This window comes from Mustela erminea, chromosome 15 (assembly GCF_009829155.1).
Source record: "Mustela erminea isolate mMusErm1 chromosome 15, mMusErm1.Pri, whole genome shotgun sequence".
In the NCBI taxonomy this organism is placed as follows: Eukaryota; Metazoa; Chordata; class Mammalia; order Carnivora; family Mustelidae; genus Mustela; species Mustela erminea.
Genome location: NC_045628.1, coordinates 10,785,584 through 10,804,787, shown reverse-complemented (window position 1 = coordinate 10,804,787; position 19,204 = coordinate 10,785,584). Strand labels below are relative to the sequence as shown.

The window sequence follows — 19,204 nt, the reverse complement described above, 5'->3', positions numbered from 1 at the left end:
GGGAGGTGTTTTAGAACTCCAAAGGGAGTCAAATGACTGAGCTTACTGAAAAATAGTAAGAACAGTTAATTAAGGACATTAAATTACAGGAGAAGGACTTTAATAAACTAAGAACTGTCATTTTTAGAAGTTTCAGCAAAACAAAAGATGGGATGGGTACTTCTAAGAACTAAATTAGTGACCCTAAGAAATAAGTGGAAGTTTCTCAAAATATGTAGTAAAAAGGTATAGAGAAGGAAATAATGTGTGAAATCAGAGATGTGGCGGGCAGACCCAAGAGATTTTGTATGTACATAATAGTTTCATGAAGAGAAAATGGACAAATAAAGGAAGGTTAATTTAAAAAGAATAGGGGAGGTTTCTTTCTTTCTTTCTTTCTTTCTTTCTTTTTTTTCCACTGTTCTTGAGAAAACCTTGAGGTGTCATTGGAAAGATTTGCTGAGTTTCAGATAAGACTAATGATAAAAAGTAGCTCTTAAAGGCATACCTAGAACAAAACATTTTTGAAGTTTCTAGAAAGAAAAAAATACCAAGTCATATGCGGAGAATGTAGACTGAAATCATCTTTAGACCCCATAAACTGGAAATGAGAAAATCTTAAGATATCTACTTCATTAGAAAGAACTTGACCGAAGAGTGCTATACCCAACTAATATATCCTTTGTTTCTTAGTTATGAAAAGAGATTTTAAAATAAAGATTCAGAAATAAATCATTGTATATACCCTTTTGGGGGAAATACCTGAAGAAAGTGCTTTAACCAATTTGAGTTAAAGATGACAGGATGCCTGTGTGGCTCAGTGGTTAAGAGTCTCTGTTTGGCTCAGGTTATGATCTCAGGGTTCTGGAATTGAGACCTGCCTTGGGCTCCTTGCTCAGCAGGGAGCCTGCTTCTCCCACTGCCTGCTGCTCCTCCTGTTTGTGCTCTCTTTCTCTGACAAATAAATTAAAAAAAAAAAAAAAAGCTCCTGGGTTCAGTCAGTTAAGCCTCTGCTTTTGGCTTAGGTCATGATCCCTAGGTCCTGGGATCAAGTCCCACATCAGACTCCCCGCTTGGTCGGGAGTCGTCTTCTGCCCTTCCCCCCTCCCCCCATGCTCTCCTTCTCTGTTTCTCTCTCGCAAAAATAAATAAATAAAATACATAGACATTTCTCCCGACCACTGACTTGGCTTTATTATTTATTGTTTTTGTTATTTATTTAATTTTAAGTAGGCTCCCCATCCAACATGGGACTCGAACTCTTGACCTTACGATCAGGAATCACATGCCCCACTGAGCCAACCAGGCACCTTTGAATTTAGTCTTTTAAAAATGCAAGCCCATAAGGACAAAGAGGAGATAGCATTCTGGAAAATGAAGAGCCAAAAGATGATTCTTAACTGACTTAGCAACTTAAGAAAGTTGAATCCTAAGCTGACAATGTGAAGAACTGGGAAATAGCTCATTATCACCATGGAACCCTGCAGAAGTCTTAGCCACTATTAATTTCAGATACCTTGGGGAATTCCTATAGGCAAGACTCTTGTCTAAAATCTGTGGAAGATTTTCTCCATATTTCCTCTCTAACTCTTCAGAGGAGGGTGGCTCTTCTCTCTACCCCCCAACCCCCCCGGAAAAAGCTTTGAGATTTTTATCCATAGAGAATAAGATTTCCTCTACCCAGGGACACCTGGCATGTTTGGACAGAGGATTGAGTCCGTGTGGACATACTGAATGTGGTGATGACCCCCCTCTCTCAACCATCATTCCCCACGTGGTTCCCAACATACTGGCAGGCAGGCACATACCCTCAGTCCCCATGGTAGAGTATCCTTCTCTGAGAAACCTAACCGGCCATCGAGAGATTACTGCGGATCCGCCAACACATGAAACCTACGCATGGAGCAAACGGCCAGCGAAGCCACATCGCACAAAGGGAGGACATGCACGGCTCAGGATCACGATGTCTGTCATGATCATTTAAGCCAACACTGGATGGGAAGGGAGGCACCAGATGACTGTTTAAAAATAGGTGACAGAACTAAAGCCACTTAAGAGAACACAGATCAGGCTTCTTAGAAACTGGGTCATGAACAGGGACTGATAACGGCACGAGGTTTACAGAGGTATGTCACAGACCTTGGAGGTGCTGCTCTGTGATTTGACCTCCACGTGGTAACCACCAACTTAATGAGTAACGCTGGGAGAACCTAGACATTATTTGGAGTTTGGGGCTCTTGTTTGAAATCCCCCCCACACACCTATTCCCCAATCCCCACAAAGGCTAAGAAGATGAGGACAAATGTGAGGAGGAATTTCTTCTTTCTTTTGCAAGTATGTACTGAATCCATTAGGTTAAAGGTGGTGGTCTCGGGTCTCCGGATACTGGAAACTGTTTAAAAAAGACCAAGGCTTGGGACGCCTGGGTGGCTCAGTTGGTTAAGCAGCTGCCTTCGGCTCAGGTCATGATCCCAGCGTCCTGGGATCGAGTTCCGCATCGGGCTCCTTGCTCGGCAGGGAGCCTGCTTCTCCCTCTGCCTCTGCCTGCCATTCTGTCTGCCTGTGCTTGCTCTCTCGCCCTCTCTCTGATAAATAAATAAAATCTTTAAAAAAAAAAAAAAAAAGACCAAGGCTTTTTAAGTTTGGAGCTGCACCTTCTTCCAACCGGTCATCACCAGAGAATGCAGTAGAGATTTCAAGCTTTAATGCTCTTGAAGTTTTCAAAAGATGGATTTGAGAAACTAAGTCTTAGAGCTCCTCTCAGCCTAGGGTTCTAACTTTTAAGTGGAAGGGACTTGCTGCCGTTGAAGACATCTGCCACTAGAGTGTGAGACGGTGTCTGTCCTGTATGCCATACTGGAGGTTCTCCGTGTTTCTGCCGCCTCACTCTTCAGGCCCCCCCACCCCAGACTCCCAGGATCATGCTTGTGAATCTTCCCCACCAGGATTGGCAGAGGTGAAAGGCAGGTGTCAGATTTCAGTGCTCTCTTGTGACCTTCGCACTGGACAAGGGGATAGGAGGAATCAAGAAGTATTTAAATACACTTTGTCTACATCCTGAAGTTCTAGGTGCTTAGGATTCCTTGGTCAGCAGAAAGACTTGCCCTGTGTGGGGTTTTCATTGCTGGGAGTTAATAGGCAGCAGGTGTTCTCAACCCCCCTCATTGAAACTTCGCAGGTTTTTCCAGATGTGAACCTGCTACAAATGTCAGTGCAATGCGTCTGCTGTGGCTGATTCACGTAAAGCTGGGAATTCAATGCAGGCACGTCTCCATTCAGCACCAGAGTAGAACGCCACCCCAGCCCGAGCTGCTGCCCTCTTGCCTGGACTCCGAACAGCCTTCTCACTTGGCCTCCTTCCTGCCACTAGTGCACTTTCTAGTTCATCTTCACTCAGCAGCCAGAGTTCACTTACAGAACCAAATCACATCTTCCCCCTTACTTTAAAATCCCTCAGGGCATGTATGGCTACACAAATTGCAGTATATTCAGGCCAAGGACTACTTCTCAATGTAAAAATGTTAGAAACTGCTGATTGATTACAAAACATCAGTGAATCTCAAAAATATTTTTTTTCAAAAGAAGCCAGATAGAGAAGAGTCCATTTATATGAAACTAGAAAAGCATTTAGTTGCATGAGGCCAAGGAGGGAAAGCAGGTGTAGAGGTCTTGATTGGAGAGACTCAAGGGAACATTTGGGAGTAGGGGAAACTTCTAAGTAGATGGTTGTGGTGTTTCTATGGGCACACACATTTGTCAAAACTCTTGAATTGCATGTTTAAAATGGACCCATTTAATAGCAACTGGTACCTTGCAAATGGTACCTCAAAATTATTGTATGCATAATGTGTTGTATTGTATGCATACAATACATATGGTACCCCAAGTTAAAAAGAAAACCTTAACCTTGATAATGGTATCCATTGCAATTAGAATAAAATACTGCTGGCTTACCAAAAAAGTAATAAATGCTAGAAAGGTATTTGTTAAACAATCAGTCGCCTTTTCTAATTAAAACACACTCTGAAATCAATATTAAACTAAATTTGACTAAAAACCAGTTAAAAAACCAATGAAGTTTTAATGAAAACTAGTAACAAACATAATTTTAAAGGAAATGCTGTAAAAATTTCCCTTAAAGTCAGGAACAAATGAATTATGTAAAAGGACCATTATTATCAATCATTGTTTTAGAGGGTAAGAAGTAAAAAAAAAAAAAAAAAAGTTGGTTTAAATATTGTAAAAAGAAGAAATTTTGGGGAGGTGCTTGGGCAGCTCAGTCATTAAGCATCTGCCTTAGCTCAGGTCATTATTCGGGGGTCCTGGGATCGAGCCTCTCATTTGGCTCCCCGTTCAACAGGAGGCCTGTTTCTCCCTCTCTCACTCTCTCCCTGTTCCCTCTCTCCCTGTCTCTCTCTGTCAATAAATAAAATCTTTTTTTAAAAAATTCTTTTAAAAAAAAAAAAGAAATTTTCTTTTTCTATATATAATTGTGTCCCTAGAAAACCCAGAAGATACTACTAAAAATTTCTAGAATAAAAGCACATTTGGCAAGGTCTGAATGCAACAAGATAAACATGCAAAGTTATGTCTGTCTCTGTTAGTTAGTAAGAGCCAGCTTGAAATGAAAATGGAAAGAAAGAGCCCTATTCAAATTAACGGAAGTATCTTGTAAAATGGTGGGCAGAAATTTAATAGGGAAGACATAGAACCTGTATGATTCTGTAAACTATAAAATCTTTTCAAAGAAGAAGTAGTAAGATGTGAGCAGTTGGCAAAACATAGGAGTTATTGTTTGGGGATACAAAAGTATAGGAGTGCCGATCTTTCCCAAATTGATACAGAGATTTTATGTCATTTCAGTTAGATTCACAAGGTCCACTACATTAGGTGATTAAAAAGCTTATATGTATTCATACATTTCTGAAAATAGCCAAGGTAATTATGAAAAATGATAAAATTGGCCCTCTGTGTATTTAAATGTATTGCCAAGGCAGTCTTACCTAAACAATATGAAGTATGAGAATGGAAGCACTTGAAAACAGAAAACAGAAAAGTGAATAAATATGTCAGTGTAAGGAATAGAGAGCTCATAAACAGAAATTAGTATATGTAGGAATTTTTCCTCTTACTATTTATATGAAATGTTAACCCCTTAATTTGTACCAAATACAATGAATCCCAGATAAAGATTAACTGAGGAAGGAGTCTAGTCACTACCTAGAGATTGAAGTGATCTTTTATTTATTTTTTTTAAAGATTTTATTTATTTATTTATTTATTTCTTAGAAAGTAGGAATGTATGTGGGGGCTGGGCTTAAGGAGATGGAGAAGCAGACTCCCTGCAAAGCAGGGAGCCCAACACAGGGCTCGATCCCAGAAGCCTGAGATCATGACCTGAGCTGAAGACAGTTGCTTAACCAACTGAGCCACCCAGGCACGCTGAAGTGATCTTTTAAGTGAATACCAAAAAGGTTTTTTTTTTTTTTTTTTTTTTTTTTCGAGAGAGAGAGTACATGTACATGAGCTGTGGTGGGGGGACTGAGGACGTGAGGCAGGAGAGGCGGAGGGAGAGAATCCTAAGTAGTCTCTGCCCAGCGTGGAGTTTGATCTCAGGACTCTGAGATCACGACCTGAGCTGAATCAAGAGTCCAGTGCTTAACCGATTGAGCCATGTGCGAGCCCCTCAAAAAGATTTCTAATGAAAACTAATGATGTGGGGCGCCTGGGTGGCTCAGTGGATTAAGCCGCTGCCTTCGGTTCAGGTCATGATCTCGGTGTCCTGGGATCGAGTCCCGCATTGGGCCCTCTGCTCAGCGGGGATCCTGCTTCCCCCTCTGTCTCTGCCTGCCTCTCTGCCTACTTGTGATCTCTGTCTGTCAAATAAATGAATAAAATCTTTAAAAACAGAACAAAACAAAACAAAACAAAACAAAAAAACCTAATGATGTGACGGTGTTAGGTAAAATGTGGTGTCTCTGTGGCAAAATGCTAAGCCCTAAGTTAGCATTTTTAAAAAAAATTTAATTGGCCCATAAACTTGAAATTAAAAGCTGTGTGAAAAAAAATTTTTCTTTTTAAATTATTACTGTGTTTTTTGGACTTCATATGTCAATTGCAAATTGTTGAAATTTTACATTTGGACTTTTTGTAAGTTTAAAAAATTACTGTGTCTATATTATACCTTGGAACCTACAAAAATAGCAGATATATTTTTTAAAATAAAGTAAGTTTAATATATTACATACTAGTATATACCAGAAGTATAATCTAATAATACCTTGTATTGAGCCATAGTATGATTACATAACCTCTAGCCGCATGGTTCTGATGCTAGACAAAGCCCTTTACATTTGTAAATGTTACTGTTGTTAGAAAAGAACTAAAAAAGACTATCCTTCCATTTTTTTGTTTGTGCAAAAGAAAGTGATTATGTTAGAATTCTAATCTCTTACTAGAGATGTTTTGAGAAATGCATGTTGTGTGAAGAACTTTGAAGCAACTCCAGGTGGTTAGCCTGGAGAATTGGAGACTCATTAAGAAGGAACAGTCCAGCTGTCGTCAGTTCAGCCCACTTGAGCCCTAGGCACTGATTTATGTTTATTTGTTGACCGCGTCTGGCACAAAAGAGGTCACATTTGTAGTTGGTAGGACATACCATATATTGCTCACTCTGGTAAAAGAGCCAGATGATGGACTAATCCTTACCTCGAACCCAGGATTCAGTCAGGGCCCGTGTCTGCCTTGGACCAGCTTTCAGGTCCAAAAGGTTAGGCTGGATTTGAGTCTAACCTAGTTAGAACAACATTTGGAACATGTATTACCAGACATTAGGACCCGCTGGGTACCGGAGGGGAAAGTGATGAACATTCAGAAGGAGTCCGAAGTCAGAGCCAGGGCGGGCCTGTCATGGCCTTGTGCGTCAGGCCACGAGAGACAGCAGGTTCTCAAGTTCCCTCTGATCTGAGATCAGGAGTAGCCTTATGCTGGAACTCATTATCATAAGACTATTCGTGGCAGGGTTTATCTTTCAAGATTGGTAATGTGCAAGTGTAAGAAAGAATAGAATTAGAGGGGCGCCTGGGTGGCTCAGTGGGTTAAGCCGCTGCCTTCGGCTCAGGTCATGATCTCAGGGTCCTGGGATCAAGTCCCGCATCGGGCTCTCTGCTCAGCAGGGAGCCTGCTTCCCTCTCTCTCTCTCTATGCCTGCCTCTCTGACTACTTGTGATTTCTCTCTGTCAAATAAATAAATAAAATCTTTAAAAAAAAAAAAGAATAGAATTAGAGGAATAGAATTATTCGGTGTTAGGTCAGATTGGAAAAGTTGCGTGGAAGTCACAGACAGTCTGACTCAGTATGAGAAGTGACTATCTAATGATTTAGAAATTTTTCAATTTTCGGTTTGCGGGCGTTGGAGTTTTCGAGATCCTAGATAAGCACCTGTCAAACAGTACTGTAGAAGGTGCATTTGTACTGTGTGGCGGATGAAGTAGATCTTCACTGTTTTTGTTTGTTTTATTAGAGAGCACGTGCATGCAATCCCGGGCGCCGCGTGAGTGGGGGAGTTAGAGGGGCAGAAACGGAGGCAGAGGGAGAATCCTAAGCAGGCTCTGTGCTAGCACAGAGCTTGACATAGGCTCGATTATGAAAGTAGTTTTGACCTTGCAGGCCCTCAGAGGCTCTTGGGGACTCCCAGTAGTCCCCAGGCCACACGTTGAGAACTGCTCTTGAAGAGTGTATGTTGTGAGAAGACTGAGACCAAATTTTTGTAATCCTCATATAGGAGGATTATTGTAGGATCATATGAGATGTTTTCATCACCATTAAGTGTTTGGGACAATCAGGATCTTCTGTAAGCCTGTAAGAGTATGGTTTAATCAGGCCATTGAGAGTCTATTACTGAACTTCCAAAACTAGTTGATAGATCCCACTTGGGGTTTTTTGTTTTATTTGAGAAATCTTGTTCCTTCTCCTCCCCCACTGCATGCCTGGTACAATACTAATCCCATAAGAGATGTTTTATAAAATACTGATTTGACTGACTAAAAGTTCTATAAGATAGAAGCACTAGATATTAACATGATGTATGTGATTGATTGATTGATTGATTTCCCTAGGACACAAGTTAACAGAGAATGAGAGAAACCAGTTATTGGCAATAGCATCATCATTGTTCGTGGCATTCCAATTAAGAGCACAACATTTTCAAGAACATGAAAATTCAAGGTATGTTAGATCATATAAAACAGCATAAGTGAGAGAAAAACACTGATAATCTAAGCAGCGTGGGAAGTAAGCATGGGAAATAGCTAATAAAAGATGTGACTGATCTTGGTTTTGAATCTTGTGTTTGGAGAAGTATAATACAATCAATCACAGTGTTTAAAAGTGATATTGTTTCTATTTCTTCAAATGATTTTTTCAAAATTCAGACAAAAAGGTTTTTTTTTGTTTCTAATTTGGACATTATTAGAGGTAGGAAGATGTTCTGAAACCTTATGGAATGTCTAAGTAATTTGTACTTATTTTTTCTGTTTTATACCTTCATTAATCTTGAACAAAGTATTAAAAAGTGTTAGAGTGCGAAAAATTACAGTCGAATCTGAGCAGTTAAAATACAAATGTGTATAAGAAACTCCTCTAAGATACTAGAAGGAATTAACACCGGGTTAAGTTAGCTATTTGTGAGCCCTAGGGATACTTTTTAGCTTCCTAGTAATGTAAGTGAGAGAGAAAACATGCTTTATAGCAAGGCAAGCAAAAACCAAGTCATCATGACATTAATGCCTCTAAATGACAGGAGAATTTACTGTGAATGTCTATGTCCTTGCCAGCATAATCCTGCTTTAGCAAGTATAGTCTGTTTCTTACTTGCTAGAGTGATGTTGTTGATAAAATTGTGTCACTTCAACTTCTTTTCCATTCTTTTTGCTTTTCCACAAGAGGAAGAACAAAGATAAAAAGAGAAAAGATGGCAGGTGACTGAGCATCTCTGAAGAACACAGATCAGAAACTCAGGTTACCCTTGAAGAATTAGGTGGAAGAAAAGTAAATTGGGTTTGGGCAATTACACTTTAATGGCTAACTGGTTTTACTCAGAAAATCTTGGAGTTAATTGGTACTCTTTATTTGTTTTCATTCTCAACAAAACGTATAGGAAGCTTAATGTATGATTTTTTTTCACTTTTTAAAAAATTGAAGTATAGTTGACACACGGTGTACCTTAGTTTCGGTGTACAACATGGTGATTGGACAGACACCTCTATACTTTACGTGATGCTCTCTGTCATCGTAGTCACCATCTGTTACCAGGTAACACTATTAGAGTACCACTGACTGTGATTCATCTGCTGTACCCTACCGTAACTGGAAGCCTGTACCTCCTCCTCCCTTCCTCCCCTTCACCCATTTTGCCCATCCCCCTCCCCTAATCCTTTCCTTGTGGCAGCCATCAGTTGCGTGTATTTGTGGGTCTATTTCTGCTTTCTGTTTGTTTTGGTTTTTAGATTCTACACGTAAGTGAATCACATGGTATTTGTCCTTTTTCACTTAGCACAATCTGTTCTAGGTCCATCCATGTTATTGCAGATGGCAAGATCCCATTCTTTTTTCGTGGCTGAGTAACATTCACTCTCTCCCTCACCTTGCCTCTGCCCCCCCTCTCTGTTTGTATAAATGAAGGAAATGGCGATTGTAAATAATGCTGCCATAAATGTAGGGGTTTATATATGTTTTTGAATTAGTATTTTCATTTCCTTTGGGTAAATACCCATTAGTGAAATAACATAAGATCTTTTTTTAAGTTATGATTTGATGTCTAGAGAGAGATGAAAGATGATAGGATATCAGTAAATTACTGAATGACTGGAAGGAGGAGAAAATGGGCAGTAGAGCAATGAATCTGATTTCTCCCCCCCATAAAGTTGTGCTGACCAATGTGGTAGCCACTGGCTATGTGTACTTACTTGAATTAAAATTAAATTAAAATTTCAGTTTCTCAGGCATGTTCATTGCAACCATTTGTGTAGTCACCAGCCATATTTCCTCTTGTACTATGGTTAATAGCTACTGAATGGAGTAGTAGAAAGAACCTTCCATCATTATAGTTTATTTCCATTAAGCTCTGTTGGGACAGGGGTGTTTTGGAGCTACATGTGTGTCTAGCTTTTGTTTTAAAACCAGAATCATACCTTGTATTATTTTTTATTCTTTTGATAAATACAGTGCTTGTATCTTGATTATCTTCAGATGTTATTGGGACCTTGATCATTTCTGAAGTCCTGAGTGTAGCTAATGAACTAGTTTGATCTTCAAGAAATGTATTCAAGTCATTTTCAGAGGGTGCTGACTTGCCACTAGGAAGAATCTGAAAAAGGTTTAAGAAGGAGAAGGAAAAAACTTACCTGTAATCCCACAAACTCTTCAGTAAGCACGTTTTCACATTTTGATGTATTTCCTTCTAAGTGTATATATGTGTGTGTATTGATAGACACACATACATGTAGCGTATATAAACCTTACATAGAGTCATATGGAGAATATAGTTTGAATTCTATTTGTAATTTTGTGTTGCAAATATATCTTTGTCCCTAGTCTTTAGAAGCATATTTTTAATTTTCATTACAGAATTTAAAACATATGCAAACTTTTGTACTTCAAAGGGTATTACTGAGATTATAAAACAGTAGAGCAAATGGTAGAATGTATTCAGAGATATATAGATTTATATAAATAAGTATAGTTATGTATATAAGAGGCTTGAGTCTGTAGTAATTAATTTTTAAAGTTCAAAAATAAGCCAGACACCCCAATAAAGAAATAGATCTTTCTTAAAGATGTTATATGAATGACAAGTTCATGAAAAAGTTATTCAGCATTGTCAGTCACTAGGGAAATCCAACTTAAAATCACAGTGCTACACTAATACACACCAACTAAAATGTACATTAAATGGTAAGTGGGTAAATAATTGTGATACATCCTTACAGTGGAATGCCACTTAGGAGTAAAATGGAAAGAAATACTGATACATACATCATGATGCTAAAATCTGAAAAACAAGTCACGTTGAGAGAAACTAGTTCGAGAAGACTATCTAATCTGTAATTGTATTTGAAATTTCTAGTAAAGCAAACGTATAACGACAGGAAGATGAGTGTTTCCCTAGGTGCAAGTGTCGATATCCCAGGATTATATCTTTATACATTCTGTGCCCCAAACCATAAACCAATAATTTTTTAAATGTATTAGTTTTTTAAATTATATAGAAAACAGAATGTGGAGTTTCAAGCCAGAGTTACCATAATACTAGGTTTTATCATTGTTCATGTGTTTGCCTTTACTGAGGGCCTTCCTTACTCACTTGGCTTCCTGGTACTGTCATTTCAGGCTTGCAGGACCACTGGCATTACCAGTTACTGTGGCGCAGGTCTAGTGTCACAGACTGCCTCAGCTTTTGTTCATCTGGAAACGTGTTAATTTCCAGTTTTAATGTCTTAACCAAGTTTTGCTGTTAGGAATCTTGGCTGACAGTTTATTTTGGTTTCCTTGTTTCCTTTAACACTTTGAATATATCAGCCCAGTACTGCCTCTGGCCTCCACAGTTTCTGATGAAAATCTGACAGTCTCTTGAGAATCCCTTGTATGTGATGATTTACTTCTCTCTTGCTATTTGCAAGATTTTCTCTTTATCTTTGGTTTTTCAAAGTTCGATTATAATGTGTCTTGATGTGGGTTTATGAGTTCATCTAACTTAGGGTCCATTGAGCTTCTTGAATTTTTTTTTTTTAAGGTTTATTTATGCTTATATGAGAAAGAGGGAGAGCATGAGCAGAAGTAGACTCCGTTCTGAGCACAGAGCCCCACAAGGGGCTTGATCTCAAGACCCTGAGACAATGACCCAAGCCAAAATCAAGAGTTGGCTGCTTAACCAACCGTACCACCCAGGTGCTCCAGGCTTCTTAAATGTTTCTATTCATACCTGTAATCAAATTTGGGAAATTTTCAGCCATTATTTAAATATTTTCTCGACTCCCTTTTCTCTCTCCTTCTGGGACCCCCATGATGTATACACTGGTTGGCTTTATGGTCTCCCACAGGACCCTTAGGCTCTGTTCACCTTTCTTTGATTTTTCTGTTCTTTATCCTCGAGAATTTCTCTTGTCTTGTCTTCAGATTGGCTGATTCTTCTGCCTGCTCCAGTATGCCTTTGAATCCTAGTGAGTTTTTCAGTTGCACTGTTCAGCTCTAGAATTTTTAAATTTCCTTCTAGATTTTTAACTCTTTATTATTTTCATTTTGTTTACATATTGTTTTCCTGACTTCCTCTATCTCTTTAGTTTTTTGAGCATTTTAAAAAAGATTTTATTTATTAGAGGGTGACAGAATGAGAGTGAGAGTGAGAGAGAGCGCTCAAGCAGGGGAAGCAACAGGGAAAAGAGAAGAAGGCTCCCCACTGAGCAGGGAGCCCAACACGGAGCTTGATCCCGGACCCTCAGATCATGACCTGAGCCAAATGTGCTAACTCTGGAACTCGGATTGCCCTCCTTCTCCAGGGTTTATTCTTTTGTTGTTGTTGTTAATTTCTGTTTATTTGTTGGGGGCTGTCTCTGTGCCAAGATCAGCCTCAGGTATTAAGGTAAGGTCTTTTCAGATATGTTCTGAGCATTTCCCTGTGCATGTGTGGTCACTTTCCAGTTTTTCTCATAAATGCAGCCATTTTTGAATGTCTTAGTCTTTAATGTCTGGCTTCTGAAAGGGAAAAAAGCAAAAAATGGAGGAAAATGGGGGAACTGACCTCTTAAATCCCCTAGAAGTCACTTCAGCCAGAGGGCATGGGGCTCACGACAGTGGGAGAAGGTGCAGTCACAATGGCTACCAAACGTACTTTCTGTTCGTCTATGATGAGAACAGTAATCAGTTATCATAGCACAGGTCCCCAGAATTTGGAGGACAGGGTCTTTTTTTTTTTTTTTTTTTGTCTGCCTGGGCACCCACAAGCTGTGTGTGAGCCGCCCCAGGAGTACATTCACAGCATCCTGCTGTGGGCTGGGGTGGGGGCATGAGTAGCTGCCACTGGGCTACGAGCTGAAATTGACCAAAATTTTTTGCAGATTACCATCCACCTTTTCCCCTAAAATTGCAAGCCTTTGACTGGACTGGAGTTCAAAACTAGTTTTCAGAGAGACCCTGCCAGTGTCATCATCTTCTAGGTGGAGAGACATTCCTGGTGCTTCCTAGTCCACCCATCATTCCGGACTGATCCTCCTCTGTATATTACTGTTGCATTCATTACCCCCCCCCCCCTTTTTTTTAATTTTAAAAAAGATTTATTTATTTATTTTAGAGAGCATGCATGAGCTGGGGGAGCAGAGGGAGAGGGAGAGCAGGAGAGAGTCTCAGGCAGACTCCCCGCTGAGTGTAGAGGCTATCGTGGGACTTGACTTGGGACATGATCTCACGACCCTGAGATCACGACCTGCGCCGAAACCAAGGGTCCTCTGTTTAACGGACTGTGCCACCCAAGCATCCCTCATTACTCTTTAAAAGTTGGAAAAAATTACATTAATGATACAGATAGAATATATATAGGCCAAAAGTTCAGTTATATAGATAATTGTGCATGTCTTCCTTATATAACAATGATTTGTTTTTGGTGAGTTTAGTTTCTGTGGAACTTACTTATTGCCAGCTTACTGTGAAATAGGTCCTATCCATGACAACAGAGATCTGGAACATCCAGCAAAATATATTGATTTATTTGACAGAGTATAATCTTACTTTTAGGCAGCGTGAATCTAAGTTATTTTTGCTTGTTTGCTGAAAAGGTCCCTGACATCAAAGCTGATGTTGGGTGATCAAATCTTTACACTTCGCCTTAGGAGGACTGTTTTCATGATTGGCTTGGGAATGGAGTCCAAGAGTCAGCCTCCAGGTGTGGCTGTGCATTGCTCAGTCATGGGTGTGCTCATGTAATGTTTATGCTTCCATATCCAGTAGCCCGCAGCCCTTCCTTTGTGTGGCTTGTTTTGGCTGCTGATCTGATTTTCCCAGTATCTTTATGGATTTTACTCTTTCATCATTTATGACTTGGAAAAAGACACTAACGATATGTACCCATAGTATTTGGATAGTAAGAAGATAGTGCATTTTAGGGGGAAAAAAAAGTTAATGTCAGAAACAATAGCAATTTTTCTTAGGATAACCGTAAATAAATTGGCTAAACACAGTTTAGCATCAAATACATGCTAATTATTCTAAAACACTACTGTTGACAGAAATGAATCATTGAAAGCGGTGTTAAACAATCACTTCATGTTATCTGAAGCTAAAGTGATTTTGTCGGTCTTGTGGTTTGATTTAATAATTTGTTGCACTAACATAATGATGAGAGGAAGAATTAGTCACGGAAACAATTTAGTCCCTTTTAGTGATCTTTCACTTAGTTTTGCTCAAGATGCCTGTTATCCTTAGGTCCAAATGCCGTTGGCAGGTCAGGATATACTTTTCTGAGCGAGGCCCTCGCATGTCCTCCTCCGCCATCACAAGCTTCTTAGGTGCTAGTGAGAACACCTCGGGCTTTCTCTAAACTTCTCGACTTCTGCCGTTGCCCCTGTGATTTCTGCACTTGTTGCTCTCTTTTGTTAGATCTGGTAGCTAAGGAAGGCGTCCTCTGGGCTTTAAGCTTCATCACTTACATTTCCTAATTCCATGATTATTACCTGTTCAGCTGCCTAATTTGTCCTGTAATGATTACTAGTTTTGGGGAGAGCTGTGCCAACTTTCCTGGTGGAAGAATGGCTGGGGACCAAATCCCTTTCCCAGCAGAGGACAGTTTTGCATTCACTTACCTTGTCTGTTTTAAGAAGTTGGCAGGGAGTATGGCTAGAGTAAGCCCTTGACTCCTGATAAGGCATCGGTCCTCAAGGCTGAGCTACCCTGAGGTGGTTGTGGGGAGTGCTGTCTGCTTTTATATATCAAAGCTATTTTAAGGTGTTTCAAAGTAAATGTTGATTCCATGGGTTTTATAAGAGTATTTTTTTTTTTTTTAAACCGCAGGAACCTGGTAAATTCATCAAAATTTCTTGGCTGCTTTTGCTTGTTTGCCTCATTTTCTTTCTTTACAAGTACTTTTCACCATTTCTCAGAGAACGTGTTCATCAAATTCCTAAACACTTAGGGGCACCTGGGTGGCTTGGTTGGTTGAGTGGCCAGGTGAGGCCCTGGTCCTGGAATCAAGCCCCATGTCAGGCTCTTGATCTCCATATCTTTCTCCCTCTCTCTAAAATAAATAAATAAATCTTTAAATTCCTAAACACTTGCATGTGAGCTATTGGGAAAATCAGCTACATCGAATGCTTTAATTCATTTGGAATTCACTTACATGTGGGTTATAAATGGGTTTCCTCATTGTGATTTGGCAACCTTTTATTTATAAAATATTCCAGCCGATTCCTCAAAGTAGTATCTCTTCATATGCCCAAGAATAGCAAGACAGAAATATACATGAGGGGCGCCTGGGTGGTTCAGTGGGTTAAGCCTCTGCCTTCGGCTCAGGTCATGATCTCAGGGTCCTGGGATCGAGCCCCGCGGGCATCAGGCTCTCTGCTCAGTGGGGAGCCTTCTTCTCCCTCGGTCTCTCTGCCTGCCTCTCTGCCTCCTTGTGATCTCTCTCTGTCAAATAAATAAATAAAATCTTAAAACAACAAAAAAAGGAAATACACATGAATGTCATAGTCAGTTTGAGCCACTCTCGGAAGTTACCATAGACTGGGTGACTTCAATACCAGACGTTTACTTGTCGCAGTCCTGGAGTCTGGAAGTCTGAAATCAGGGTGCTTCCCTGTCTGGGTTCTGGTGAGGGCTCCTTTCTAAATTGCTGAAAGTCCACTTTTTATATCCTCACATGGTGGAAAGAGGGCAAGCTAGCTCTCTGGCCTCCTCTTACAGGGGCATAATCCTGTTCGTGAATGTTCTCATGACCTAATACCTTCCAAAACCCCCTCCTTCAGATGGCATCCCAGTGTGCGTTAGACTTCAACATAGGAGTTTTGGAATGAGGACACATTCAGTCAGTACCAGGCAATGTGTACTTACGTACCCACTCCCTCGCCCCCCCCTTCTCTTTTCCCTGATGCCCTCCCTTCCCTTTCCCTTCTCTTTCCTTCTTTCTGTCATTTATGTGACTTGTGCATGTGCACAACCCCACACCCATCTAAGTAGGTATACATGTGTTACATGAATGTATTCTGTGGCTTAGTGGAAAGAGAAGTCTGGCATTTAGTTACAACTATACCTATATTTATTAGTAATGTGACCTTAGGTATGTTACTTTACTGTAAGCTTAAGTAAAGTGGGAATAGTGTGTATTCTGTACTGTTTTATAAAGTTTTTGTGAGAATAATTCATCCTCTATAATGTTTCAGTACCCAAATTCTTCTACCTAGTTTGTTATAAAGATATAAAAAATGAATTCTATATTATAGTATAAAACCAAGGAAATGCTTTATGGATAAGCAAAAACCATCAAGAATAAGTAATCCCTTTGTTTATACCAGATAGCTATAAATATGACAAGAAAGTAGAATTTGGGGTCTAATTCTCTTCATTGAAATAAATGAGATGTCTGGTATTACAGTCCAGCAAGTGGGACACCAGTAGGGTGTGTTTTTAATGTTACTAAGACCATTCTTTTTCTTTGTGGTTTTGTATTTTGCTTTTTCCTGTGAAAGACCTAAGTTATATGAAGTACTTGTTTGTATTCTTTTTCCATTCTTTTGTAGTTTTCCTTTATTACACTAGTATTTCATATTTTAAATTTATTATGTAGGGTGATATGAAGTTGAGATCTAATTTTATTTTTTCATATATTTAACCAGTAGAGTCAGTTCCATTGTTTTAAATTTTAATTCCAGTATAGTTAAAATACATTGTTATATATGTTTCAGAAGTGCAATACAGTGATTCAACAATTCCATACAGTACTCAGTGCTCCTCATGACAAATGTACTTAGTCCCCTCCCCCACCCATCTTCCCTCTTGTTCTTTATAGTTAAGAGTCTGTTTTTCAGTTTGTCTCTTTTTCTTTGTTTCGTTAGAATTAGTTCCATTTATTCACTTGTCTGTCCCTTCCTTATTGATTATAAGTGTTAAATTGATTCTGTGTAAAATTCTTAAAATATATTATGGTCTAATTTCCAAATTTTTCTCTTTATTTTCATTTGTCATTCTCTCCTTATATTAATAATTTATTATTTTCTTCTAAAATTTATTGATCATTCTTCTAGCTGAGCTTTGAAGGCACTTTGATATTGGAATTGCCTTAAAGTTATAGTAAGTTTGGGTAGGGTAGACATCAAACGTTGAAGTTTTTCAAAAAATATATGACTGTGTTTATCAAAGTCTCTTTGTTTCCCTCTTTAGAGCTTTATAATTTTTTATTGTTGATCTCTTGTTATTTTTAGTTTATGTCTTTGTGTCATTATTCTTAGATTGTTTATATGTTGTATTATGGTTGGGATCTTTTTTCTCATTTTTAACATGAGTACTTATTTGGTAAAGAGAAGCTAATGATATTTGTATTTTTTTTTAATTGTAAAAAAATGTCAGAATTTGCTATTTTAACCATTTTTAAATGCACTGTACATTCATGTTAACTATATGCACACTGTTGTGCAGCAGATCTCTGGAAGGTTTTCATCTTGTAGAACTGAAATTGCACCCTCATTGAATGACTTCTGTGTCTTCTCCCCCCGGGCCCTTGGCAGCCACTGTTCTTTCGGTTACCGTTGAGTGTGATTACTAGTTGCATTTCTTGTGTAATAACTCTTCTTCCTAAACTTAAAAACAAATCCGTTATAATACTTTCTTACTTGACTTCAAGAGGGGCAAGTCTATAACCTTCTGAATTGCTTGGGATGCTTCTGGGTAACAGAAACCCCTGTTCAGACTGATAGCAGTTCTCACCTCACAGTGAACAGGGAGCTCAGAGGGGAGAAGGGACCAAGCTCAGCAGGTTCATCTGCTGGTGCCACATTGTCTTAGCCTCCCTTTCTTCTCTCTGCGGCTCTTCCGTAAGACCGTGCGGGATAGCTGTAGAAGTTCCAGGAGCAAATCTAGATAAGGTTCTGAGGTTTGTCTGTCTCTAAGTGAGGACACCCTTCCCAGCTATTCCCCAACCAGTTTCTTCACAGAAGTAAAACTCCTGCCCATTCCTAAGGCAGTCACTGCAAAGGGAATTGGATTATCGTGACTGCCTTGAACTGATTTTCTGATATGAAGCAGATGTTGAGTCATCTAGTGGCCACCACATTTTCCAGTTGCTCCATGCCTTCCCCTCTGCGAGAGCTTCAGTACAGGTTCGTGTTTAAGAGCAAAGGCCTCTGTGCCAGGGACTTGGATTTGCCCTGGTTCTGCCAGTCCCCAGCTATTATCTTAGTATCAGTTATTTAATTTATTTTGAACTCCATTTCCTCATCTATAATGTGGAGATAATAGTAGTTCTTAGAGAGTTTTTGTAAATGTCCAGTGACCTATAAAATACCCAATATGCCCATTTAATTTTAGCTGTCCTTGCCAATTTTCTTTTTTAGAATTCCTAATGACAAAGATTCTATTTCAAGGATAATGGCCATGGTGCATGTTTGTTTTATTTTTAACTAACTGAAATGCATTGAGTGTTTCAGTATCAAGATACATTAGCAATTTTTTTTCCTGCATTAAGGATGTGTTCTTCCATTCCATTTTGAATAAGAGAGTCATACACAGCTATTAAGAATAATCACATTTCTTTGAACATCATCTATTGATTATTGTGAGAGTTGAGTTAGAAAATTTAGATGATTTAGCAGGGAACAAGATGTTTTAAAAAAATCCTACCCGCACTGAGCTTACATTTAAGCAGATGGTAGATAGACAAAACAGGTCAGTAAGCTGTGTGTTATGAGAATGATAATGATGATAAATATTTTGGTGATAAAACAGAGAAGGGCTATAGATTATCCTGGAGGTGGATGGTGGGGTAGTTGGAGTTTTAATTTGGATCCCAGGGAAATGGATGGCAGGAAGGTTTAGCAGGATGAGAAGATGAACTTTAGAGTAGAGATCTAGTGGAGGAAGGGAGCTCGTCCCATGAAAACCTGGTAGAAGAACCTTCCTGTTAGAGGAGGAAGCACATGCAAAGCCGCACAGGTTGGGGTGTCTGGCTGGCTCAGTTGGTAGAGCGCAC

At 39.4% G+C, this 19,204-nt stretch overlaps 1 protein-coding gene across 4 annotated transcripts in view; it reads left to right on the top strand.

Moving 5' to 3' along the window:
- Window positions 1-19,204, top strand: part of PCCA (propionyl-CoA carboxylase subunit alpha) — a 394,384-nt gene that overhangs the window by 210,888 nt on the left and 164,292 nt on the right. For all 4 annotated transcript variants that reach the window (XM_032314393.1, XM_032314394.1, XM_032314396.1 and 1 more), the window contains one exon: window positions 8,097-8,205. In XM_032314393.1, the coding sequence (XP_032170284.1) occupies window positions 8,097-8,205 (109 nt within the window). The remainder of the gene's footprint in view (window positions 1-8,096; window positions 8,206-19,204) is intronic.